Source organism: Symphalangus syndactylus, chromosome 19 (genome assembly GCF_028878055.3).
Source record: "Symphalangus syndactylus isolate Jambi chromosome 19, NHGRI_mSymSyn1-v2.1_pri, whole genome shotgun sequence".
Lineage (NCBI taxonomy): Eukaryota > Metazoa > Chordata > Mammalia > Primates > Hylobatidae > Symphalangus > Symphalangus syndactylus.
Genome location: NC_072434.2, coordinates 88,990,697 through 89,017,792, shown reverse-complemented (window position 1 = coordinate 89,017,792; position 27,096 = coordinate 88,990,697). Strand labels below are relative to the sequence as shown.

Sequence of the window (27,096 nt, the reverse complement as noted above, 5' to 3'; positions counted from 1 at the left end):
TATAACAAGACTAAAAGTGAAATAAGATACTTTAAAAGTCCTATTTTAGTTTCTACTTTTCTGCGATAAACTCTTAAGTATATTACCTATGGATACTAGAAAAGCACAAGTCATTTTCTTTATGAAATATATGTCCTTATGTAACATGTAATATTACAGTTATTTTCACAACTATTGTATTAGCAGTTGTATTATTAGAGAACCAGATCCATGCTGCAAATATTCCTGCATAATTTCACTTGCCATTAAAGGGCTGGCTATAATCTCACCTAGAAACAAACTTTTAAGTTATCTGTCACTGTGCTGCAATGAGACAAACCGTCAAACCTGACTAAACTTTTTTTAAAAAGAAGGACCCTGGCCGGGTGTGGTGGCTCACACCTGTAATCCCAGCACTTTGGGAGGCCAAGGTGGGCAGATCACCTGAGGTCAGGAGTTCGAGACCAGCCTGGGAAACATGGTGAAACCCCATCTCTACAAAAATACAACAATTAGTCGGGCATGATGGCAAGTGCCTGTAATCCCAGCTACTTGGGAGGCTGAGGCGGGAGAATCGCTTGAACGCAGGAGGCGGAGGTTGCAGTGAGCCAAGATCGTACCACTGCACTCCAGCCAGGGTGACAGAGCAAGACTCCATCTCTAAACAAACAAACACAAATAAAAAGGACTCCAAACTACTACCTTGGAAAGGCGACAGACATTATCCAAGAGAAAGTGGAATTTTAGTCAGATAAAAGTTAGGCATCCAAGAAACCTGAATACTTAGAAAATCCTTTTATCAAGTAGTCTTGCCAAAAGAGAGCCCAAAGGAGTGGATTCAGGATGGTATCATAGCACTTATGTGCGAAAATCTTTCAATTCAGTGATAGGCTAAGAGAACTATGAACTCAGTAGGGGGCTTAATGTGTAGCTCTCTACTGAAGTTTAATGTTGGAACCTCATTTCACTGTCTATTTTTCACTTGGCAAGCCATCTGTTATAGGCCCAGAAGTTTAAAGCTCCTTGAAACTCACATTCTAAATATCCCTTTTTTTTTTTTTTTTTTTTTTTTTTTGGTGAGACGGAGATTTACTCTTGTTGCCCAGGCTGGAGTGCAATGGCGCGACCTCAGCTCACCGCATCCTCCGCCTCCCAGGTTCAAGCAATTCTCCTGCCTCAGCCTCCCGAGTAGCCGGGATTACAGGCATGTGCCACCATGCCTGCCTAATTTTGTATTTTTAGTAGAGATGGGGTTTCACCGTGTTGCCCAGGCTGATCTCGAACTCCTGACCTCAGGTGATCCGCCTGCCTTGGCCTCCCAAAGTGCTGGGATTATAGGCGTGAGCCACTGCACCCGGCCCTAAATATCACTTTAAATACAAACCTCAATTAAGGAATGAAAATTTGATTATTAACATTTATATTCTCATTCTCAGCAAACTATCACAAGGACAGAAAACCAAACACCGTATGTTCTCACTCATCGGTGTGAACTGAACAATGACAACACTTGGACACAGGGCGGGGAACATCACACACCGGGGCCTGTCGTGGGGTAGGGGGCCTGGGGGAGGGATAGCATTAGGAGAAATACCTAATGTAAATGATGAGATGATGGGTGCTGCAAACCAACATGACACATGGATACCTATGTAACAAACCTGTACATTGTGCACATGTACCCTAGAACTTAAAGTATAAATAAAAAAAATTTATATTCTGCTTTTTATTACTCATAAGACTCCAGTGAACACTTACATCCATATATTTTAGGTTTATCATTACATGTAATACATGTACCTTAACAATGGATTCTACGCTAATCAACTGTTTAATTATTTCAAACGTATAAAGTGTCCCTTTCATTGGGACAATAAAGACATTTTTAATTTGCTAGGTAGGTCACAATAAAACTTTTTCTCCTTTAAAACAGGAGATTGAGGGGGAAGAAATCATTAGAAAGGAGTTTCCTGGGCTGGGCGCCGTGGCTCATGCCTGTAATCCCAGCACTTTGGGAGGCTGAGGCAGGTGGATCACCTGAGGTCAGGAGTTCAAGACTAGCCTGGCCAACATGGCGAAACTCCGTCTCTACTGAAAATACAAAAATTAGCCGGGCGTTGTGGCGCACGCCTGTAATCCCAGCTACTTGGGAGCCTGAGGCAGGAGAATCACTTGAACCTAGAAGGCGGACGCTGCAGTGAGCTGAGCTGAGATCACGCCACTTCTCTCCAGCCTGGGAGACAGAGTGAGACTCCATCTCAAAAAAAAAAAAAAAAAAAAAAAAAGGAAAAGAAATGAGTTTCCTGAGGCAAACCTGACTTATATAAAATGTCAGCAATTAAAACAAAGAGACATTTTTAACTTCTTGGGTATGTTTTGATTTACAGAGTGAATTCTGTATACCTGAAAAGAAACTATGGCACCTAAGACAGTGTAATAAAAATTATCCTCCCTACTTACTTAAATTTAAATGTTTCTCCTAGTTCAGAAGCATTTCCTGGGGAAATTTCAAATATTCCAGAAAAGGGGTAAGGATGGCCACCATAAGCAAATTCTGAAAAGAGAAAACTCATGATTTTTAGTATGTATCACATAAAATTCAACCAGAATGCTGAATTAGCTTTAATAATTGAGGATAACAGTGACACCATCTAAATATTTTTCAGTTTATAAAATGCTTTCACAAATATCTCACTTAGCTATTACTCGTATGAACAATTGTCACAAAAGACCCGAAACTCAAATAACAGAAGACACTCAGAGATATTCTTGACTGCCATATTTCCCTTTCTTATAATGGCAGAAAGAGAGTGACTAACACACAAAGGTAAATACAGTTCTCTCTGCATGTCTATATCATGCCAATCTAGGTAGGTGGTCAGTTCAGTGTTTTGTGACTTTCTAAATTAAAGTGATCTAATTTCAAACACATATCTTACTGGAGAAACTGTCTAGTAACAGTGAGTTTCATGGTTTCTGGGATAAAGACTACTGGTTTACCTTTGAGTAGGGTGGAACATTACCAAACCTAAAACACTACTCAATTCTCTTCATTTAAGAAAAAACTGCCAAATTAACACACATACCCATCCACCCTCCCATCCAATCTCCACAGCAAGTCTTTTAGCTAAGATAAACTATTTTTTGACTGTACATCCAATACAAAATGTACATCAGATACAAACTCTGGAGAACAAAATGGAGAATAATTTTAGATAAAAAATTCCTGTAATTTTCTGTTATTTCACTTAGATATTTTAGTGGCTAAATCTTACTAGACAAATTTAAAGAATTCCAAACCGTGCTTAAATCAACTTCATCACTTTAAAAATATACCTTAAAAGGTCTTAGAACAAAGCACAGGAAAGAACAAGTAGATACTAAATTTACTTTTAATTCAGACCTGTCCAAAAAAAGCAACGATGTAGTTTGAGAAATAAAGTGGCTATTTTGAAATATAATTTTTAAAGTTTTTTAGTGACAAAATTTTACAAAATATTGTAGATTATCAGGTTGGAAAGGGTAAGATTATATTTGGATTCTTAACTTTCTCAATTATAGTAAGGAAAGTCACAGACCCATTCTTCTATTTAAAAAGCAATCATTAATTTTCAGGAATATATTAATATTTGATTCTAGCTTTACTAAATTCACATGAACATGTTTTGAAACATGTTTCTAATTATTACTAAATCATTTTATGAAGGGGAGCAATGATTAGGCAGATAATAGAGCCATGGACTAGCATACAAGAACATTTGGGTTCAAGTTTTAGTTAATTATTAGCATTATGACTTCCAGCAAGTTTGGGCCTCAGTTTCTTCAGCTGAAAAATGGAGAAGATGCCACCTGCCCTTAACCTAACCCACCATGATCATGTGGTTCACAACTTGATGGCATTTTAAAAACGGTAACACATCACACAAATTCAAGAAATACACATGCAAATTTGGCAAAAGCCAAATCAACCAAAAGAGTAACCCCACAGACTATGATCCCACCCACAGCAATACTCCTAAGCATGAAACTTTCAGCAAGAGCCCCTCAGTATTTCCTGGGATTATTTGGTAGATGCAGACTTTCAAGTAAAATAGAGCTTAAATGGCAGATTTTTATAGCCAACATTTAATATGCTAAACTGCACCTGGAAGCAGGTAAAATGGAATATAAAAAAGAGTATAACCACCATACTGACACATTTAAGTAAATGAGTCTTTTCTTTATGTTGGTTAAAACTGGTGTATAGTGTTCAGGGGTAACCCTGAGTAGACTGCAATAATATATTCTTAAGAGGTCACAAAGACTGCCTAGCTGAAGCGAACAAAGGCATTTCTGCTATAGGGTTAGTTTATAATTCAAAATGATACATTGAATGAAATCAGCAATGTGATCTGTCTTAGGCAGACCATTACTATTAGTTACAACTTGATCGGGGTAGATTATCTTGCATCAAGAGTAGGAATTAGAATAGCGGAAAAAAACTGTTGAAAACACAGCTGCTTGGTTTGAGTTGACTCCTGACACGTTTATCCTAATAAAGGATGATAAGGAGAATGAAAAGGGCTGAGTTAATGACAAAGGGCATGATTAGACGTAATCACGGCAGGATTCGCTCAGCAATGTTTTTCGACTTCAAAAACTTAGAGATTCTATAAGACGCATAGGTCTACAAACCAAATTTATTACTGAAATTCCCTCAGGAAACCAGTATTTCAAGTCTGACACTTTCTAGCACCAACCTTTCCAACCAAAATTATTGTTTTTATCATGCTATTTTCGAAGTGCAAGGTTTCTTAGGAGCTCCAATATATATGAGAACAAAACAAACTGTCATTTTATGACAATCACAAAAGGAAAATAATTTTTAAAACATAGTATTTAGAATAAAAGATAAAGTGAATGAAATCAATGTATACTCTTGTATTTTGAGTACTTTCTCCCCAAATACATTCTACTTTGGGCATTTTTCCAAAACGCAGTATAAATGAATATGGGGAGATTTTCTTCTACTTTCTGTAATAACATATGGAAGTGGTTAAAAAAAGAGACCTATAGTTATGATTTTGCAACTCTTTTAAAGTACAAAATCTTCAGAGAGTATATTTAGACTGTGTGTACACATACCTCTGCCATAGACTTCAATTCCTGAATGAAAAACTCCAATTCCAATGGATGAGGTATATTCGTTCATCCAATACTAAGAAAAAAAGAAAGGAAAGATTCAGAATACCTGTTCATTTACAACTCAACTCCACACTACAGAAGTGACTACTCCCCAAATCTTTCACTCTGAAACTCCCATGATAATGATCCATTTGGTCCTATCTCTGTGCCTCTGTGCCTCTGCCTGTACCACATCTGGAATGCCTTTCTGGGTCAAAATGATTGTCCAAATTTGAGTATAAGCACATTATCTAAGGCTTATAGGGCAAGCAATACAATTAAAAGCTTCATCAGTTTGTGGGGTTGGGGGGGAGAGATTATATAAGAGCTCTGCTGTTAGTGACTTACACACACACACACACACACACACACACACACACACACACACACACAGTGTGCTTTCATATCTATTTTTCTCCTATCCTAAGCTTCCTAAGCTTTTCTTCTTATTCTTTGGTGAGCTCCCTGAAAGCAGAAATACTTTATTCTTTTTCAACAAACATTTATGGCATGTATCATGTGTCCTGATTCAGCTCAAAGTTTGATAATGGTAATAATATAGGAATAAATAATGCACAAAGATTAGAACAACATTCTTACTTCTTACCATCAGCATGAACAAAAACCTCCCAGAAAAGGTAATATCTGAACTGAGTCTTTAGGAACAAATCAGATTTCCCAGTAAGAAAACTAGGCCATGGGGCCTATGGGGATGGACAGAAATGCCAGGAAGGGGGAAGAGGATGTACATGGGTTATATGATAAGAAATTACAGGAAATGACTGTGAAAGGGGTTAAAAAAGGTGAAGTGGAGGGGGTTAAACTGAGAAAAAGGTAAATGAGTTAAGAGCTCACTAAACAAACACTTAGGTACCACTCAGAAGTGTTACAAACCTATTGGATTTCTCCCACGTTAGGGGACAGATAATTTATCTTTAATTGTTCTAGGTTTATTCAAGTCTTAACCCTGGCTCCAGACCCCTAGCCAGTCTTTCCCAGACCTACACACATTCTCATGCATTGCTGGAAGAAGCATAAATGAACAAGTCAGTTGTGTTTTTTTCTAAAATGTACTTGGGGCAGAGGGTGGATAAAAATAAAATAAAATGTACCTGGAAGAAGAATTAAGCAATCATAAATAAATGTATGAAAAGGAACAGGAATTTTCCCATCTAGAAATTGAAATAGTCATTAAAACAATATGGCACTGTTGCAGGAACAGATGCTGGTACAGACCCTTGTATATATAAGAATTTGATATATGATAAAGGAGATATTTAAAATTAATGACAAAGTATGAATTACTAAAAACATGTTGACAAAATTGATTATGCACACATTTCATGTGCCTAAAAATTCTAGTGTGTCTAAAAATAACTATATATGGATAGAAGGAAATAGAGTTTAAAAAATTTTAGGTGGGAAAAGACAACCTAAGTAAAGCAAAATCCTAGAATTTATAGAGGAAAATATCAACAGATATTCTACATAAAAATGTACAACTTTTTATTTTATAAAACTACATAAAAACAAGATAAAAAGATAATACGCAAGAAGAGAGAATCTGTGTAGATATAACAAAGATTCATATGAGAATGTAAGTATCCCCGTCAATCTGAATTTTTTGAGTTCCTGATTTTGGAGAGCCAGAATTTGGATAGCAAGTTAGGAAATGAAGGATACATTTTTTTATGTGAATCAATTTGATTTTGAAAGGAGAGTAGTAAGATTACATACAGTAAGGATTCTTCAAAACATTTACCCAAATCTATTTAATCCCAGAGTTTGGGCAGCAAAAGTTCAGATATGAGTATACTTGTAAATAAAAGCTCCATTAAAAAAAAAGAAAAGAAATTAGTGGCCAAAAAACCTCAACAATCTCAGTAGCAAACAGAAAAATACTAATTAAAACAATGAGGTACCATCCTTCTTTTATCCATCAGATTGGCAAATATTAAAAATACTGCTAATACTGGGTAATGGGAAGGGTGTGAAGAAGACATTGCACAAGTGAAAATCAATGAAAGTGACTTAACCATTTCACCTTCTGGAATCTATTCTATAGAAAAACTAGTACATATGCAAAGGCGTGTCCCAGGATATTAACTGTAGTTGTCTACAATACTGAAAAACTGAAGTCTAAATATCAATAGAGAAATAGCTAATTATGGTACATTCATATTATAAACTATCAGTCAAAAAAAGAATAAGGTTGACTTGGGAAAATTAGCTGAGAGTTTTTTTTAAAAAAGAAAAAAGAATGAGGTAACTCGATAGATATTTAAAAACCACATAAAATAAAATGATCAAGTCATAATATATTATGTGTAGCATGATCACATTTTTGAAAAATAAGTTAGCCTGAGGATATACTTACATGTTAAGTATGGGATGACAAAATCAAACGACCACCAATTGCAACAAAAGAAAGGTCTGAAGCACCTGTGTTTAACTGTTAACAATTTGGGGGAGAGGAGTACATGTGGCTAGGGTGGGAGTGGAGGACTATAATGCAATACTTTCAGTTTTAGCTCCATACATTCAGGATTGTTTTTCTAAATTTGATAAAGAGTATTACTTTTATAGTTAAAAATGTCATTTTAAAGTAAAATGCTATTATCTTAGTTTAACAGGTTTTTATTTATTTGAATCTTTATACTATAGTAAGAGAATAGGTTGCACATATAAAAAATCATAAGCATAAGACTATTAACTGCAGTATTATTTATGTTAGTAAAATGTTGACAACAGCCTAAATGTTCATTTATAGGGTCCTAGTTACATAAACTATGATATATCTATATAATGAAATATTCTTTAGCCATAAAAAGGGGGGAAGGGCTCAGTGTGGTGGCTCACACCTGTAATCCCAGTACTTTGGGAGGTTGAGGCGGGACGACAGCTTGAGGCCAGGAGTTCAAGACCCCCCTGGGCAACACAGGGAGACCCAATCTCTTAAAAAAAAAAAAAAAATTAGCCAGGTAACTGTGGTCCTAGCTACTTGGGAGGCTGAGGTGGGAGAACTGAGCCCAGGAGTTCGAGGTTGCAGTGAGCTACGATCACACCACTGCACTCCAGCCAGGGCAACAAAGTGAGACCCTGTCTCTAAAAAAAAAACTCAAAAACTGTTGGGGGAGGGGTGATGCTCTTGAGGAACTAAGAGGAAGAGGAAGTAATTTCCAGGATATATTTGTTAGGGAAACAAAAACAAGTTGCAAAATAATATATGGCAAAAGGCTGGGCGCAGTGGCTGACACCTGTAATCCCAGCACTTTGGCAGGCTGAGGCAGGCGGATCACAAGGTCAGGAGATCAAGATCATCCTGGCTAACATGGTGAAACTCTGTCTCTACTAAAAATGCAAAAAATTAGTCAGGCGTGGTGGTGGGCGCCTGTAGTCCCAGCTACTCAGGAGGCTGAGGCAGGAGAAGGGCGTGAACCCGGGAGGCGGAGCTTGCAGTGAGCTGAGATCGCGCCACTGCACTCCAGCCTGGGTGACAGAGCGAGACTCTGTCTCAAAAAAAGAAAAAGATAATTATATGGCAAAGACTTAGACTCCTGAACCTTCTCCTAGGCCCATGTGTACACGTACCTGTAAAATCAGGTTTTAGCAAAGAATCTTGCTAATTCAGTTCAGCAAGAACCCCCCAACCCTTGCTATCTCATCACCTCCATATCTGGTGAGGTTCTTCACCCTCCGCCATCCCCCTGGTGATGTCAGATTACCCTGGCATATCTTCACTAGGAAATGTGTTAGGTTGGTTTAGCCAGAACCCCCCGATCCCTAATGTTTCCTCTTAGAAATTTTCCATCCACTGACCCTCCACCCTGCTCCCTGGCTGCAAATTCCCATTTGCCCATGCTGTGTTTGGAGTTGAACACAGTCTCTCTACTCCACTGCAAAATCCCATTGCCATGGCCCCTCTACCTATCACAATGGTCTTGAAAAGAGTTTGCCTTACTATGCTTTAACAAATATCACTGAGTTTTGTTTTTTTTTTGACAGTACACTATATACATGCTTTTGTATAAGAATGTCTGCATCTACATCTTACAGCCAGCAAACAACTCCTGCAGACCAAATCTGGCCCCCAACCTGTCTTTGCAAATAACGTTTTATTGGAACACAGCCACACTCATTTGTTTGCAAATTGTCTATGTGGCCTTTATGCCACAATGGCAGAGGTGAGTGTGATAGATAACCAAAATATTTACTATCTGGTTATTTACAGAAAAAGTTTGTGTTCTGTCATATGCAAATATCGATTTTTTTGCAAAAAAGAAAAAGAAGAAAAAGCCAGAAAATCATGAAAATAGTTACCTACCAGATGTGGATAAAAGGGAAAGAGATAGGAGACTTCCTGGGATATCTTTTCATATATAGTTTTGACATTTGAAGGACGTAAATGTTTTTCACAAAGTTAAACTTTAAAACAGAAAAAGAAGTGAGAAATGAAGCCAGCTGGACTTCCTGGGTCAGGTGGGGACTTGGAGAACTTTTCTGTCTAGCTAGAGGATTGTAAATGCACCAATCAGCACTCTGTAAAAACACACCAATCAGCACTCTGTAAAAAACAGACCAATCAGTGCTCTGTAAAATAGACCAATCAGTGGGATGTGGGTGCAGCCAAATAAGGGAATAAAAGCTGGCCACCCCAGCCAGCAGCAGCAACCTGCTCAGGTCCCCTTCCATGCTGTGGAAACTTTGTTCTTTCGCTCTTCACAGTAAATCTTGCTGCTGCTCACTCTTTGGGTCCGCACTACCTTTATGAGCTGTAACACTAACCACAAGGGTCTGCGGCTTCATTCCTGAAGTCAGCGAGACCACGAACCCACTGGAAGAGAGAAACTCTGGACACATCTGAACATCTGAAGGAACAAACTCCGGATACACCATCTTTAGGAACTTAACACTCACCGCGAGGGTCCGCGGCTTCATTCTTGAAGTCAGTGAGACCAAGAACCCACCAGAAGGAACCAATTCTGGAAACAGAAGTACACCTCAAAACTGAAGTCAAACAAAAACAAATGAACCTAGTTGTGTATCAAATTGATAATCACACAGAAAATAAAAAAAATTAACTTCTGAATATAGTATTCTGTCTATATACCCTTACTGAGATATATACTAAGGACAAAAGGAAGTGCAAAGAAATCTCAAACTGAGACGTGTTGTTCATAGTGGTACTGGTGTAATTCCAAGACTATTTGTATGTACCACAGGACACGTATGTAGCAAGAGGTGGGCAGTTGTGGATGCAAGAGATCTAGGTTGTGCGTTCCTTATGAGAATCTAACAAATGCCTGATGATCTGAGGTGGAACAGTTTCATCTTGAAACCATCCTCCCTCCCCCGCCCCAGGTCCATGGCAAAATTGTCTTCCACGAAACTAGTCCCTGATGCCAAAAAGGTTGGGGACTGCTATGCTCTAGTACAGAGCAAGTGAGTACATATACTGATGGTGGGAACCAGAGTTGTCAAGGTAGTAGAGGGAGATAAAAACAAGGAAGAGGAAATGGAATGGAAGAAGCCCGTGGTACTGGATTGTAACAGGAGGCATCTGTATAAACTCATAAAGAATATATATTATTACCTAGCTTGCCCACTGAAGTAGAAGCAATGAACATACTGTCCAGATCTTGGTTTCTCTTCCTAAAAGGAATCAGGACTCTGGAGAAATGGTTGATTCCAAGTTAGGGCAAAAACGTGTAAGGTGAGAATTGCTCAAAGAATGATGGACACATGTCAAGATTATAGTGAAGCTGGCCTGAAGCAGTTTTCATTAGTCAACTTTGGGAAAAGGTGAACATCAAAAAGAATAATGATAATGGACTATAGTATATTGAATAAAAAGACTATCTCAGAGTCCACAGTAATACTTAAAAAAAAAAAAAAAAAAAAAAAGTAAAAGGAGGGAAGCTCTTTTTTTAATAGAAGAAAGCCAGCTAGTACAAGTAGACGAAAGGGCAAAATTAGGCAATCACCATTTTGTTGCCACCAGTTGAGTCAGGCAAAGATCATGGATGATAAAACCATTAGAAGAAAGGCTGTTTAACGATGATATCCACATTGTCTCAAAGTATCACCTCCTTCTCCCCCGCCCTTTCTCCCCATTTTTTGCACCAATGTCACTTGCCAACCCCACTATTTTTCCTAAATAACAAAGAAAAAAGATACCTTTGCAATGGAAAAATATGGTGTAATCACCTTATCAATACTCAGTGATTGAACTGAGCATCGTTAATAGTTGGACCAATTGATATTATGTGCCTTTGGATGTGATGAAATACAAAAGCTACATTAGCTTTGTTAGTTTTCCTGTCAAATGTGTTAAACCAGAAGACAACCATAAGGAAAAATCAGGTAAGTCTGGACTATGAGACATTCTACAAGAAAACTGGCCTGGTGTTTTTTTTTTTTTTTTTTTTGAGACAGGTGTTGGCTCTGTTGCCCAGGCTGGAGTGCAGCGGCCTGATCTCAGTTCACTGCAGGGAGGGCTCAAGCCATTCTCCCACCTCAGTTTCCTGAGTAGCTGGGACTCCAGGCGCACGCCATCATGCCCAGCTATTTTTTATACAGACAGGGTTTCATCATGTTGTCCAGGCTGGTCTCGAACTCATAGGCTCAAGCAATCCACCTGCCTTGGCCTCCCAAAGTGCTGGGGTTACAGACATGAGCCACTGTGCCTGGCCATGGATGGCTTGGTTTTTAAAAAAATATCAGCGATAGGCCGGGCGCGGTGGCTCACGCCTGTAATCCCAGCACTTTGGGAGGCTGAGGTGGGCGGATCACGAGGTCAGGAGTTCAAGACCAGCCTGGCTAACCTGGTGAAACCCCATCTCTACTAAAAATACAAAAATTAGCCAGGCATGGTGGCACGTGCCTGTAATCCCAGCTACTTGGGAGGCTGAGGCAGGAGAATCGCTTGAACCCAGGAGGCGGAGGTTGCAGTGAGCCAAGACCGTGCCACTGCACTCCAGCCTGGCAACAGAGCGAGACTCCATCTCAAAAAATAAATAAATAAATAAATAAATAAAAATAAAAAAATAAAAAATATCAGTGATAGCAAAGTCAAAAGAAGGCAGAGGAAGGGTGGGCTACTCTTATGGCAATTAAATGAAGTGAATGAACCTTGACTGGATCCTAGATTTTTTGTTAAAAAAAAAAAAAAAAAAAAAAAAGGCTAAAAAGAACCATTATTGGAACAATTGGGGAAAACATGAATATAGACTATATATTCAGTAATACTACATCAATGAAAAACTTCTTGGGTGTGATAACAGTACTATGGTTAGGTAGAAAATGTCTTTTTTTTTTTTTTTTTTTTTTGAGATAGAGTCTCTCAGTCTGTCACCCAAGCTGGAGTGCAGTGGCGCGATCTGGGCTCACTGCAACCTCCGCCTCCCAGGTTCGAGCGATTCTTGTGCCTCAGCCATGCAAGGGGGATTATAGGCTTGTGCTGACATACCTGGATAATTTTTGTATTTTTAGTAGAGATGGGGTTTTGGCATGTTGGCCAGATTGGTCTCAAACTCCTGGCCTCAAGTGATCTACCCTCCTTGGCCTCCCAAAGTGCTGGGATTACAGGCGTGAGCCAACACGCCAAGCCAGAAAATGTCTTCTTGGGAAATACATACTAAAGTATTTAGGGATGAACTGCTATGTTTGTGACTTACTTTCTATGTGATCTATGTGTGACAGACTGTAGGACGGGTGTGAGAGAAAGCAAATGTAGCAAAAGGTTAAAAACTGGTACCTCTGAATGAAGGGTATATACAGATTGTACTCTTCCTTAAACTTTTTGGGAAGGTTTAAAAAATTTCACAATAAAAAATTCGGGGGAACTAAAGAGAATAATCTAGTCCTCGCCTCCTTACAAGAGATGCATTTCTAAGTTTCTTGCTATCCTCCTACTTTCTCCCCCTTTTCACAGAAAAAGACCAGCCTGGGCAACATGGTGAAACCCCATTTCTACAAAATACAAAAAATTAGCTGGGAGCGGTGGTGCGTGCCTGTAGTCCCAGCTACCCAGGAGGCTGACATGGGAGGATTGATTACCTGAGCCCAGGAGGTCAAGGCTTCAGTGAGCTGTGATTGTGCCACTGCTCTCCAGCCTGAGCGACTGAGTGAGATCCTGTCTCAAAAAAAAAAAGAAAAAAAGAGAAAAAGAGTGGAAAATACTGCAAGGTATCATGCTAGTTCACATAAAAATTTTGTTAGGCTTTCTCCAAGTAGTGGTTTCCTTGGCAGCCAACTTCTAGGACTTAAATTGCCTTTTCCAATTGAGAAATCCCATTGTTTATACAGTTTGCAACCAATAATTTGGTCTGTGTACTGCTGATTTCCTTAACGACGGCACCAAAAGGTTTTTGTTCCGGACGCAGGCGGCTCTATTTTAAAGTGGGCTATTCTCTTTTTGCAGCATAGCTTCTTTTTCAAAATACAGAATATTTTCCAAAAAGAGATGTATACATAATGGTTTGGCTACAATAATCAAAAGGTTTTAAATGCTTAGTAAATTGAACATTTCCATTTTATGTTCAATATCACTTAATTTTAACAATCTCTTCTGCTGAGCAGTAAATAGCCTTCTGAAAGTGATTTATTGTAAATTTCCATAACGGGAACCCAAATGTTTTATTAAAAAATGGGAAAGATATTCATAAAAAAAATTATACCCAAATGTTGACTTTTAGTAAAGAATTAGGATGAGAATGAACTTATCAAAGTGGGCATCCTAAACTCAGAAATCTTTTATTCTCTGCCTTTTCACAAATGAAAATAATTTCTTCTATGCTTGGGGATTCCATGCTTAGAACTCCTATATGTTGCCTGAGTACTATACTTCTTCAGTCTGAAATTTCCTTATATTCAAGATTTTACATTCTAAAAAATAAAGGTATATTTTGACACATTTTGTAAAGGGGAAAACTGTAAAAGGAAACTTAAAAGCAGGAGAAATATTCCATCCAAAAATTTGGTCAGTAGTTTGGAATTCACTATAATGAGATGTGGCCTAAATAAAGTTTCTAAAGAAATGCTGAGACAGTACAGTGAAAATGAGTATCTGCTTGCTTTGCTAGTGATAGTGTTACCTCTACTCTCAGATAGAAAGTTGAACAATCAGGTCAAGTGTTTCTGCTCAAGATTATACAAAGCCCACAAGTTGCTAGGAAAATGATTTCTAAACCTAGAGATATATTCCTTTGGACAGTACTAAACAGTGTAAGTCCACCCCTCACTCCTAACATCATCATCATTATTACTGTTATTTTTTAGAGACAGGGTCTTGCTCTGTCGCCTAGGCCAGAGTGCAGTGGTACGATCATAGCTCACTGCCTCCTCAAACCCCTGGGCTGAAGCAATCCTCCTAACTCAGTCTCCTGAGAAACTGGGACTACAGGCATGCACTACCATGCCAGGCTAATTTTTTTAACTTTTATTTTTGTGGATGCAGGGTCTCGCTATGTTGCCTAAGCTTGTCTTGAACTCCTGGTCTCAAGCAATCCTCCCACCTTGGCCTTCACAAGTGCTGAGATTACAGGTGTGAGCCGTGCCCAGTACTGTGCCCAGACTCATTACTGTTATTTTTTTGAAGGCTCTGTTTCAATACTCTGTGCAAGGCAAAAATTAATGTTGATGTTGCTTATTCATTGTTAGCAATAATAATGATGAACTCAGTAGTTCTTTGTTTTTCACATTTCCTTGTATTTTCTATCCTTAGAAAGGCCCCCCAGAAGTTGAAGAGTTAATTTCTTTGTAAAGTTAAAGTAGCGATCTATTTACTGGTTAGAAATCTATGAAGAGACATCTCTACCGACATAATGGAAATGAAAAGGATTACAAGGAAGACTAAGAACAACTGTATGCCAACAAATTATATAACTGAGATGAAATGGACAACCTCACAAGCTACCAAAACTGACTCAAGAAGATACAGAAAATCTAAATAACCTCTAATGAGAAAAGAATGAACTAGTAATTTAAACACTACCCACAAAGAAAAGCCCAGGACCAGGGGACTTCACTGGCAAATTCTACTAAATTAAACAAGAATCAATACCAATTCTTCAGAAGCTCTTCCAAAATATAGAAGAAAGGGGAACACTTCCCAACTCATTCTATGAGGCCAGATAAACCTGATACCAAAACAAAGACATCACAAGAAATAGAGACTAATATCTATTATGAAAACAGACTCAAGGATTATATAACATGACCCAGTGGGATTTATCCCTGGAATGGAAGGTGGGCTTAATCTTAAAAAAAAAAAAAAAAAAAATTAACATAATATACCTTATAAAGGACAAAATCCTCATGATCATCCCGACAGACAAAAGCATTTGACAAAATCCAATACCCTTTCATGATATATATATAATATATAATATATATTTTATACAATATATAAAATATACATTGTATATTATATATTTTTTAAATCTATTCAATAAACTAGGAATAGATGGAAATTTCCCTAAGCTGATAAAGAACATCTATGAAAAACCTCACAGCTAATATCATACTTAATGGTGAAGGACTGAATGCTTTCCCTTTAAAATAAAAAATAAGAGTGTCTGCTCTTGCCACTTCTATTAAACACTGTGCTGGAGATTCCAGCCAGGGCAATTACTGAAGAAGGAAAAATTAAAGGCATTCAAACTGGAAAAAAAGAAGTAAAATTATCTCATTTTGCAGATGATATGATATTGTATACAGGAAAATCATAAGGAATCCACTAAAAAATTACTAAAACTAATAGATAAGTTAAAAACATTGCAGGGTACAAGATCAATATATAAAAATCGATTGTAGGCCAGGCGCAGTGGCTCACACCTGTAATCCCAGCACTTTGGGAGGCTGAGGCAGGCGGATCACGAGGTCAGGAGATCAAGACCACCCTGGCTAGCACGGTGAAACCCTGTCTCTACTGAAAATACAAAAAATTAGCCGGGTGTGGTGGCAGGGACCTGTAGTCTCAGCTGCTCGGGAGGTTGAGGCAGGAGAATGGCCTGAACTCGGGAGGTGGAGCTTGCAGTGAGCTGAGATCGTGCCACTGCACTCCAGCCTGGGAAACAGAGCAAGACTCCGTCTCAAAAAAAAATCGACTGTATTTCTATACACTAGCAATAAGCAATCAAAAAATGAAATTAAGAAAACAATTCCATTTACAGTTACATAAAAAATAAACTTATGGACACATTTAAGAAGTTCATAACTTGTATCTGAAAACTACAAAACATTATTGAAAGAAATTAAAGAAGACCTAAGTAAATGGAAAGACATTCCACGCTCATGAACTGGAAGATTTAATATTGTTAGGACGGTAATACTCTCCAAGTTGACCTGAAGATTCACTGCCATTCTTGTCAAAATCTCAGCTGCCATTTTTTGCAGAAATTGACAAATTTAAAAATTCATATGGAAATTCAAGAGACCTAGAATAGCTAAAACAATCTTGAAAAAGTTATAGGACTCAGACTTCCTGATTTCAACATTTAGCACAGAGCTACAGTAATCAAGACAGTGTATTACTGGCATAAAGACAGACATACAGATCAATGAAACAGAATTCAGAGTTCAGAAATAAGCCCCTGTATTTATGGCCAACTAATCTTTAACAATGGTGCCAAGACAATTCAGTGGGAAAAGAAGAGTCTTTTCAACAAGTAGAACTGAGACAACTGGATATCCACAAGCAAATGAATGAAGCTGGTCTTCTACCTCATGCCATATATAAAAATTAATTTAATGGATCAAAGACCTAAATGCAAGAGCTTAAATTATAAACTCTTGGAAGAGAAGCCTATGTTCATGATCTTGGATTAGGCAATGGCTTCATAGATATGACACCAAAAGCAAAAGCAACAAAAGAAAAACATTGATGAAAGCAGAGTTTAAAACTTTAGTGCTTTGAAGAACACTATCAAGAAAGTGAAAAGGCAAACCATAGCCTGGGAGAAAATTTTGGCAAGTCATATACCTGACAAGGGACTTATATGTAGAATACATATAAGAACTCTTAGAACTCAACGAGACACATAACCCAACTAAAAAATGGGCAAAGGATCTAAAAAAAAGTATTTCTTCTAAGAAGATACGCAAATTAAAACCACCATTATCTATCATGTCACACCTACTCAGATGACTATAATCAAAAAGACAGATAATAACAAGTGTTAGGATGTGGAGAAACTAGAACTCTAATACATTACTGGTGGGAATGTATCATGGTACAGCTGCCTTGGAAAAGTTTGGCAGTTCCTCCAAAAGTAAACCTAAAGTTACCATACGACCTAGCAATTTTATTCCTAGGCATATGCCCAAGAGAAATGAAAATATATAGCCACACAAAAACTTGTAATTAATGTTCATGGCAGCATTACTTATAATAGCCAAAAAGTAGAAACAACTACATGTTTATCAACTGATTACTAGGTAAATAAAATGTGGTGGTATTATCCATAAAATGCAATATTATTTCTCAGTAAAAAGGAATGAGGTACTTGATGCATGCTACCAAAGGAATGAACCTTGAAAACATGATGCCAGGTGAAAGAAGCCAATCACAAAAGACCACATATTACATGATTCCATTTATATGAAATGCCCAGAATAGGCTACACAGACGGAAAGTAGATTCGTGGTTCTATGACTGGGAGTTTGGGAAGATATGGGAAGTGATTGCTAATGGGTATGGGCTTCTTTTTTTTTTTTTTTTTTTGAGATGGAGTCTCGCTGCCGCCCAGGCTGGAGTGCAGTGGCGCGATCTCGGCTCACTGCAGGCTCCGCCTCCCGGGGTTCACGCCATTCTCCTGCCTCAGCCTCCCGAGTAGCTGGGACTACAGGCGCCTGCCACCACGCCCGGCTAATTTTTTTGTATTTTTAGTAGAGACGGGGTTTCACCTTGTTAGCCAGGATGGTCTCGATCTCCTCACCTTGTGATCCACCCACCTCGGCCTCCGAAAGTGCTGGGATTACAGGCGTGAGCCACCGCGCCCGGCCAGGGCTTCTTTCTAGAGTGATGAAAATATCCTAAAATTTATTGTGGTAATGATGGCTTCACAACTGTGAATATACTAAAATTCATTGAATTGTACATTTTAAATGGGTGTATATTTTATATAGTTCATCTAGCATATGAACAGTATCTCAATAAGGCTGTTAAAAAAAAGACTTACGAATAGAAGTAAATCGGCCGGGCGCAGTAGCTCACCTGAGGTGAGGAGTTTGAGACCAGCCTGACCAATATGGTGAAACCCCGTCTCTACAAAAATTACAAAACAAAATTAGCTGGGTGTGGTGGCGGGTGCCTGTAGTTCCAGCTACTTGGGAGGCTGAGGCAGGAGAATTGCTTGAACCCGGGAGGTGGAGGTTGTAGTGAGCTGAGATTGCACCACTGTACTAAAGGCTGGGCAACAGAGCAAGACTCCATCTCAAAAAAAAAAAAAAAAAAGAGAGAGAGAGAAGTAAAGTAAATCTACTAACTTGTACCAAATGGCAGAAGAGTACATCATTTTCTAGTTGGCAAACCTAAACAAAACCTCTTCTATACATACCTTGAGCCTCCAAGGATAAATATTCCTTTAGATACAGAACATACTTTGCTCCTTAAAAAATAATAACGGCATTATAACGAAGTTTTTCCTCTATTAGCAAAATGTGAACCAAGAAATTCAAAAAAGTTTCCATTTCCCTGTTTTTATTATTAGACATGATCCAATAAAGTTTACTATGCGTGAAATATGTAAATTATGGGAATGGAACTCTCAATGGAAAAAAAGTGAAAAAAAATACTAGCTACCATAAAACACTTTCTAATAACACAAGACAGTCCAATTAGTTTCTTGAACTCTCTATGCCCAATCAAAAACCTTTAAATACGGTACTTCTTAAATTATGGGCTGCATTCCTAATTCTAGCCAGCTGCCTTCTAAAAACATCTGCTTTTAGTCACAAGGAAAACAGGATATAAAAAAGGAATATATCAAGAGCAGAAGGAAACAATTCTAAATATGTATTTTGGTCAGCCACTTCATATATGAACAGTAGCACATTTCTGAATAAATGTTTAGAATATACATTATGAAGTGAATAAATTAGATGTTTTTCTTTGGTGTGACTTTTTTTCGTAATAGATTCAGAGGAAAAGAGGGTGAGCCCTTCCAGGGAGAGTTGGTTAGAGAAAGAGATGCCCTCCAAATGCTTCTGCTCCTGTTAGGGCTTCCTAGATCTATTATTAGAGAACACGCCTGGAAGGCTCAATCCTTACAAACTGGGCAGGCTGCCTGTGGAAGATGCAAATTTAATTCAAGGTCAGTATGCCTTATCAAGTCCTTCTGCCTCAAAGTCCTGCCAAGCTATGCAGACAATATGGATGATGTCTATTTTAAGTGAGTATTTAGTGAGATAACTGTAAAAAAACCAAACCAAAACAAAAAAGCATATGAGAGCTGAGCCTTTTACTGAATGATTTCAGTTGTGAAACTATCCTACTCCCCTACAGTAATGATTTACTGCTGGCAGTTATTCATGCTGAAGTAACTGCTATTATTATATTATTATTATTATTATTTTTTGAGACAGAGTCTCGCTCTGTCACCCAGGCTGGAGTGCAATGGGGCGATCTTGGCTCACGGCAACCTCTGCTTCCCGAGTTCAAGCGATTCTCCTGCCTCAGCCTCCAGAGTAGCGGGGATTACAGGCATGTGCCACCATGCCCAGCTAATTTTTGTATTTTTAGTAGAGATGGGGTTTCACCATGTTGTCCAGGCTGGTCTCGGACTCCCGACCTTGTGATCCGCCTACCTTGGCCTCCCAAAGTGCTAGGGTTACAGGCATGAGCCACCACGCCTGGCCAACTGCTATTAATTTTTGAAATCAATAGTAGTGTTTCTCAACGCTTCTCTAACTTGGTGTGTTAGTCCATTTTTGTGTTGCTATAAAGTAATACCTGAGACTGGGTAATTTATAAAGGAGGTTTAACTGGCTCACAGTTCTGCAGGCTATACAAGCATGGCTCCAGCATCTGTTTTTGGCGAGGGTCTCAGGAAGCTTCCAATCATGGTGGAAAACAAAGGGACAGCAGGCACGTCACATGGCGAGAGCAGCAGCAAGAGAGAGGGAGAAGTGGGGAGGTCCCGGCTCTTTTAAACAACCAGATCTCCCATGAACTGAATGAGAACTCACTCATCACCAAAGGGATGGCCCTAAGTCATTCATGAGTGATCTCTCCCATGATTCCAATATCTCCCACTAGGATCCACCTCCAACATTTCTTTTTTTTTTTTTTTATAGAAATGGAGTCTTGCTATGTTGCCCAGGCTGATCTCAAACTCCCGGCCTCAAGAGATCCTCCTACCTCAGACTCCCAAAGTGTCGGGTATTACAGGCATGAGCCACTGCACCTGGCCTGGAGGTCACATTTCAGTATGAGATTTGGAGGGGACAAACATCCAAATCATGTAACTTGGTTTTATCTTTTGTCATTACATTTAAAAATTATTTTACTACTGTCAAAACTTATGTCACATAGCATCTCTTCAGTAAAAATCTCCCTACACAGGTCAAGAGAACTTCTCAAAATTGCTGAGGAAATTCATGCTTTTGTAGAATACCATATAATATTGATATATTTAACCTCATTTTACAAACTAGAAGCTATTTTTCGAACAGAAAATATTATAAATATGTAAAACAAAATCATAGCCAAGAACATGTATCCATAAAAAAACAAACAAAGCAAGCTGGTGAACTAGATATAACCGGATGTTAGCAAGATTTCTGCTGGATAAGCCTTCACTGATTTTGTTGTCTCAATAGTAGCAGATGCCAAAAGTTTAAAAACACATACTTGGGAAAAATGGATAATCCAGGACATTTTTATCCAAATAAAGCCCTAGAAGTTGGCTTTTTATTTGAGCTGGGGAAAGACCACTTTTATTTCTAGAGCTTGGTTCAAGTATAAGAGTAGAGTTAGTATTAACATTCAGCAGACTAGTTAAAGAACTATTGCTCTCAGGCAGCTGCAGAAGGTGGGATGAAGAGTTATATATAATGACACTGGGGGCCGGCCTTGCAGAGAAAGGTTAGCACACAAAAGTGGTGCTGTACAAGGCAGGAATGGCACAGAACATTAGAAGCACATCTACTTAAGGTGGCTATATATTCAAGCTTACCCAGTGCCCAGTGCTGACAACTAGATCATCCCTCAGGGATTACATGAACAATCAGACGTTTTCATTTGAAAGTTAGTTTACAGTTTAATTCTTCTCAAACCCTTCCTAACATACCAAAGGAAAACAGTAAAGCAGCCAGATGCTACCACAAAATAGTATCTCTTAAACCACGAAACAATAGAAGAATTACCACAACATCCCAATGTCAACCACCTATGTAAACCATTTGTACTGAAGATATCATTTGGTCAGTTTAATCCAAGGATCTCTTTCCCTTAGGGTCAAACTAGAAAGCCCACAATGTCCCCCTAGTTCCAGTTTAGATCCCGAGGGCATTTCTTCTATTACATTTTCATTAATCTCAGAGATTACTGCTTGAATTTAAAAAAGATTATCCAAGTATTATAACACAAACGGAAACATTTGGACTGTAATGAAGGCAGCAATTAGACTGAGTTGGGACACCTATGTGCTTTGCTTTGGTTTGTTCATATGTATTTGATAACTTTTTAAGGTACTCAATCTGTCTCAAAAAGTGTTTGATTCTAATTCAGAATCCTGGAGCCACAATGTCTTGGTTGAAGTCCACTATTTGCTAGTTGTATGGCTTTGGGAAAGATAGTTACCTCTCTGTCCCTTGATGTCCTTACTTACAAAATGGGGATAACAAATACAATCTACCTCAGAGGACTGTTACGAGGAATAAATAAATTAGTATGTATAAAGTACTTAGAAGAGTGCCTGTCCCATAAAGATTATCTTGAGTGTTAGTTGTAGTCAAAACATGTATTTATTGGCAATATGATCCTTCCCTCAAATTTTTGTTCTACATATCGGGGAAGATTGTATGCGTGTGTAAATAGGCAGATGAGTTCTGGTTATCTGTACAGTCTCAAAATTTTCAAAAATTTTTGGGAGTTGATGTCAAATTACCAAGAGTAGTGACTCACCAAAATGAATAGCAAACAATGGTAGAGTTAATTTGATTCTATTTAAAGACTCCTACAAGAATTATTTATACTCTGCCAGGCATGGTGGCCCATGCCTGTAATCCCAGCACTTTGGGAGGCCGAGGAAGGCGGATCACTTGCGGTCAGGAGTTCGAGACCAGCCTGACCAATATGATGAAACCCCATCTCTACTAAAAATACAAAAATTAGCTGGGTGTGGTGGCATGTGCCTGTAATCCCAGCTACTCAGGAGGCTGGGACAGGAGAATCACTTGAACCCAGGAGGGCAGAGGTTGCAGTGAGCCAAGATTGTGCCATCGCACTCCAGCCTAGGCAACAAGAGCGAAACTCCCTATCAAAAAAAAAAAAAAGAATTATTTATATTCTTGAGAAGTATAGGTCTCAGTCAAAGCCTTCTTCAAGTAAGACAATAGTTTTAAAGGATGCCTATATATTAGTGAAGTACATGAGCAGAGAGCTGGAGAACCACATCTTACTTGGGTGCTAGGATCTTATAGCCCTGTACTTCCTTAAGTCCATGGAGATAGTAATTACACAGAAGGTGGCCAAGGAATGACCACTAATACACACTGACCTCCTCTGACACCATCCAGTGTCACTCAAGTCTAGTTTGTTTTCTCTTTTTTTTTTTTTTTGAGACGGAGTTTTGCTCCTGTTGCCCAGACTGGAGTGTAATGGCACGATCTTGGCTCACGGCAACCTCCGCCTCCCCGGTTCAAGCGATTCTCCTGCCTCAGCCTCCCAAGTAGCTGGGATTACAGGCATACGCCACACCACGCCCAGCTAATTTTGTATTTTTAGTAGTGATGGGGTTTCTCCATATTGGTCAGGCTAGTCTCGAACTCCTGACCTCAGGTGATCCGCCCACCTCGGCCTCCCAAAGTGCTGGGATTACAGGTGTAAGCCAGTGCAACCGGCCAGTCTAGTTTCTTTTTTTAAGCAAGAATAAAAAGGTTTTGTTATTAAGATTCTGAAAAGAAGAAAGTAAAATGTACAAGTTTAATAAAAATGGGTTTTCTGGCCAGACACGGTGGCTCACGCCTGTAATCCCAGCACTCTGGGAGGCCAAGATGGGAGAATCACTTAAGCCCAGGAGTTCAAGACCAGCCTGGACCACATAGTGAGACCCTATCTCTACAAAAAAATTAAACAATTAGCCAGGTGTGGTGGTGCATAGTCCCAGCTACTCGGGGGACTGAGTTGGGAGGTTTGTTGGAGGTTGGGAGGTCAAAGCCTGCAGTGAGCCATCACTATGCCACTGCACTCTAGACTGGGTGTCAAAGTAAGACCCTGTCTCACAAAAAAGGGCCTTTCCTTTTAAAATATTTTTAAGAAGCATTCTAAAGTATTAATATGATAAAAGGGAAGAGAAAAAAATGTAGAAAAATTATCCTCTTAAAATATGGGGGAAGGCAATAACTACACAAATAAGTACAATTATTTTTGGGCTCAATTTTGCCTCAATGCAAAAAATTGGCCTAAATATTTCCATTCATTAAAGTATTGTTTACAGAAACGAATTGATTGTGCCATATTACTGTCATGTTATTCTTCAGATAGAGAACATTCATTAAACTTCATTTTTGTCAATGATTTGCCTCATCAGTTTAATAAAATTTTATGCCTCCTGCTTGAAAGCAACATTGACAAATGCCATCTGTTTTGTCTGTAAGTTAAAACACTTAATATAACCACTTAGGGCCTGGGCCTGACTTCCATAAAAGATAGTATTAAATAATCTGGATAAGTATAAAGAATGACCATTTCTCCTCAAAAACTAGAATCTGTTCATGTTAGAGGTTGAGTGAGTTGAAGCAAGTGTTTGACTTATTTCTCAAAAAAGGATGCTCAGCGAAAAGACGACATTTCAATTTTTGAGTTTTTAAAAAGCCCCATATCAGTTGTGACTAGTGGAGATCATGGGCTAATTACTATAAAGCCATCTCATATGAAACTGTCTTTGATGTAAGTTTACACTGTTAAACTACCTTATGAGGTCTTGTTGGTGCTAATGCATTGAATTCAAGATAAAAATTGAGAAACACTATTCTAGAAAGACCACCCTAAATTGTATGTCAGTTTAAATCTCATTTTAAAAAGAAAGCATACCAGCAAATCTATAAACAAAGCAACTTTGATTGAACAGAACATAGGTATACCTCTTGTGCTGTGTCCAGAACTTTGCTAGACAGTGGGGATACAAGGATGATTAATTCACAGTCCTTGTCCATAAGGAACTCACTAAGTATGTAAATAATCTCAATTTGATAAGTGTTAAAACAACAAATGTATACATATAGTCAATAACTCATTTTGTGGCTGTCACTCTAAAATGTACTTTCAGCATTTTCTTTCATAATGAAATAGTTCATGTAAAATATGTAAATTATGTCAGGGATGTTCAGCCAAGTTAATTTACCCAAGATCACATCATGAGTGACTACGCTTCAGCACCAGCAATGGCTTGTGTCTTTCAGCCCTCTCACTGGCTGTTCATCTCTGGAGGCCTGCTTCTCTCTGCTATCCTAATGGATCTCCCTAGCCTGTCCGGTGACAGGTGAGAGCCCTAAACCATTACATTAGTTCAGAGTAAGAGTCAGGACTGAGGAAAAGTTAGGACTGAGGAGGGGGCAGCAAGAGGCTGTACTTGACCTTTTCCTCCTTGGTCAAGCCTGCTTCTGTTATAGCAAGAGGCAGTGTAATGCAGTTTGTGGTACAACCTGGAATCAGGATGCGTGGATTTGTATCTTACCCTCTTTTTAGCTGTGTGACCTTGGGAAAGTTAGTTAACTTCTCTGTGCCTCTCTACAATGGGAATAGTAATAATACCTAGCATACAGTATCATTGTAAGGATCATGTGAGTCATTTTAACCCACCTCTTTCATCAGCGTGACCTGGATGTGAGACCCGGAGTCAAAGGAGATCATTTTGCAGCTGTAAAATTTGACTGCCCCACTGGATTTCGGACTTGCACGGACCCTTTAACCCCTCTGTTCTGGCCAATTTCTCCCATTTGGAATGGCTGTATTTATCCAATACCTGTATCCCCATTATATCTAGGAAGTAGCTAGCTTGCTTTTGATTTTACAGGCTCATAGGAAGGGACCTGCCTTGTCTCAGATGAGACTTTGGACTGTGGACTTTTGGGTTAATGCTGAAATGAGTTAAGACTTTAGGGGACTGTTAAGAAGGTACGATTGGTTTTGAAATGTGAGGACACGAGATTTGGAGGGACCAGGGGTGGAATGATATGGTTTGGCCGTGTCCCCAACCAAATCGCAACTTGTATTATATCTCCCAGAATTCCCACGTATTGTGGGAGGGACCCAGGGGGAGGTAATTGAATCATGGGGGCCGGTCTTTCCCATGCTATTCTCGTGATAGTGAATAAGTCTCATGAGATCTGATGGGTTCATCAGGCATTTCCACTTCTGCTTCTTCCTCATTTTTCTCTTGCTGCCACCACGTAACAAGTGCCTTTTGCCTCCCGCCATGATTCTGAGGCCTCCCCAGCCATATGGAACTGTTTAAGTCCAATTAAACCTCTTTTTGTTCCCAGTTTCAGTTATGTCTTTAAAAAGGAACTAATATAGACACTGCGTCTGCCCTCAGGGTCACTACAGAGTGGCAAACTTAAAAAACCTTTATTGCTGTATTATTGTTTGATACCCACAGATAAAAGAGCAACAGGTCAGAAGGAATGAGACTGAATAAAACAGTTCTTGTTCACTTATTTGTTAGGCTTAAAAGTAATATATTTCTAAAGAACTTCATTTAAAAAGACAAGCCTTCAGTTTGAGAACACGATACAATATGGTTGATGGTTAATAGAGATAAATATTAAAGTAATCACTAATTCTCCTCAGTTTGAATGAATGGGGACTATAATATATAGCATATTCATTCACTGATTGGAGTGATAGAGTAGAAAGTAAAAAAAAAACTGATGAGGCAGAAGAGAGTGGTGACAATTCTGAAAGAGAAGTCCTTGTATAGATAGGAGAGAGGATGGGGTCTAGTACACAGTGGAAGGTTTCATCTCAGAGACATGGACAATTCATTCCATATGATCAGAGAGAAGGCAGACTACATATGGTAAAACAGTGGTGGTGGAAGGATGAGAAAACTGCCTTTTTTTTTTTTTCTCTTCAGTGAAATAAGCTGTGAGGTAATCTCTGAAAATAAGCTGAGAGTAAGGAATGGGGAGAAAGTATGACATATTGTAGTCGTCTTGGAGAGTGAGAATGTCAACTGAACTGACCAGAGAAATAAGGAAGCACTGCTAGACAGTATTTAGGGCCCTCTTGGGGTTTGTGGTCACAATTGTAAAGTGAGATCTGTCAGTATAGTTGTTTTTCTCTAGCCGTATTCAGCTGCCAAGGTGTAGATGGTGAGCCAATTTTAACTATGGAGACAAGTATGACAGAGGGAGTGACTCTAACAGTAGACTGCAGAATAGCCTAGATGAAGAGGGGAGCAAAGAAGTGATTATTTTAAGGAACCGGCTCACACAAGTGTGGGGCTTGGTAGATCTGAAATCTTCAGAGCAGGTCTGCAGGATGCAGATTCAGGGAAGAGTTGATGTTGCAGCTTCCCCAAGACTCGTTCTTCCTTGGGGAACTTAGTTTTTCTTTTAAGGCCTTCAACTGACTGGATGAAGCCCATCCATATTTTGGAGGGTAATGTCTTTACTCAAAATCTATAAAATTAATTGTTACCTCTAAAAAACACCTTAGCAGCAACATCTAGACTGGTGTCTGACTAAAACTGGGTACCATGGTCTACTCAAGTTGACACATAGCAT

At 38.8% G+C, this 27,096-nt stretch overlaps 1 protein-coding gene across 2 annotated transcripts in view; it reads right to left on the bottom strand.

Moving 5' to 3' along the window:
- The window catches only part of DESI2 (desumoylating isopeptidase 2), a 57,479-nt gene that overhangs the window by 17,520 nt on the left and 12,863 nt on the right, over positions 1-27,096 (bottom strand). The window contains exons 2-3 of one of the 2 annotated variants that reach the window (XM_055233584.2): positions 5,104-5,176; positions 2,440-2,533 (exon numbers count right to left, since the gene is read on the bottom strand). In XM_055233584.2, coding sequence (XP_055089559.1) covers positions 2,440-2,533; positions 5,104-5,176 — 167 coding nt within the window. The remainder of the gene's footprint in view (positions 1-2,439; positions 2,534-5,103; positions 5,177-27,096) is intronic. The other variant, XM_063613555.1, reaches the window with a different exon arrangement.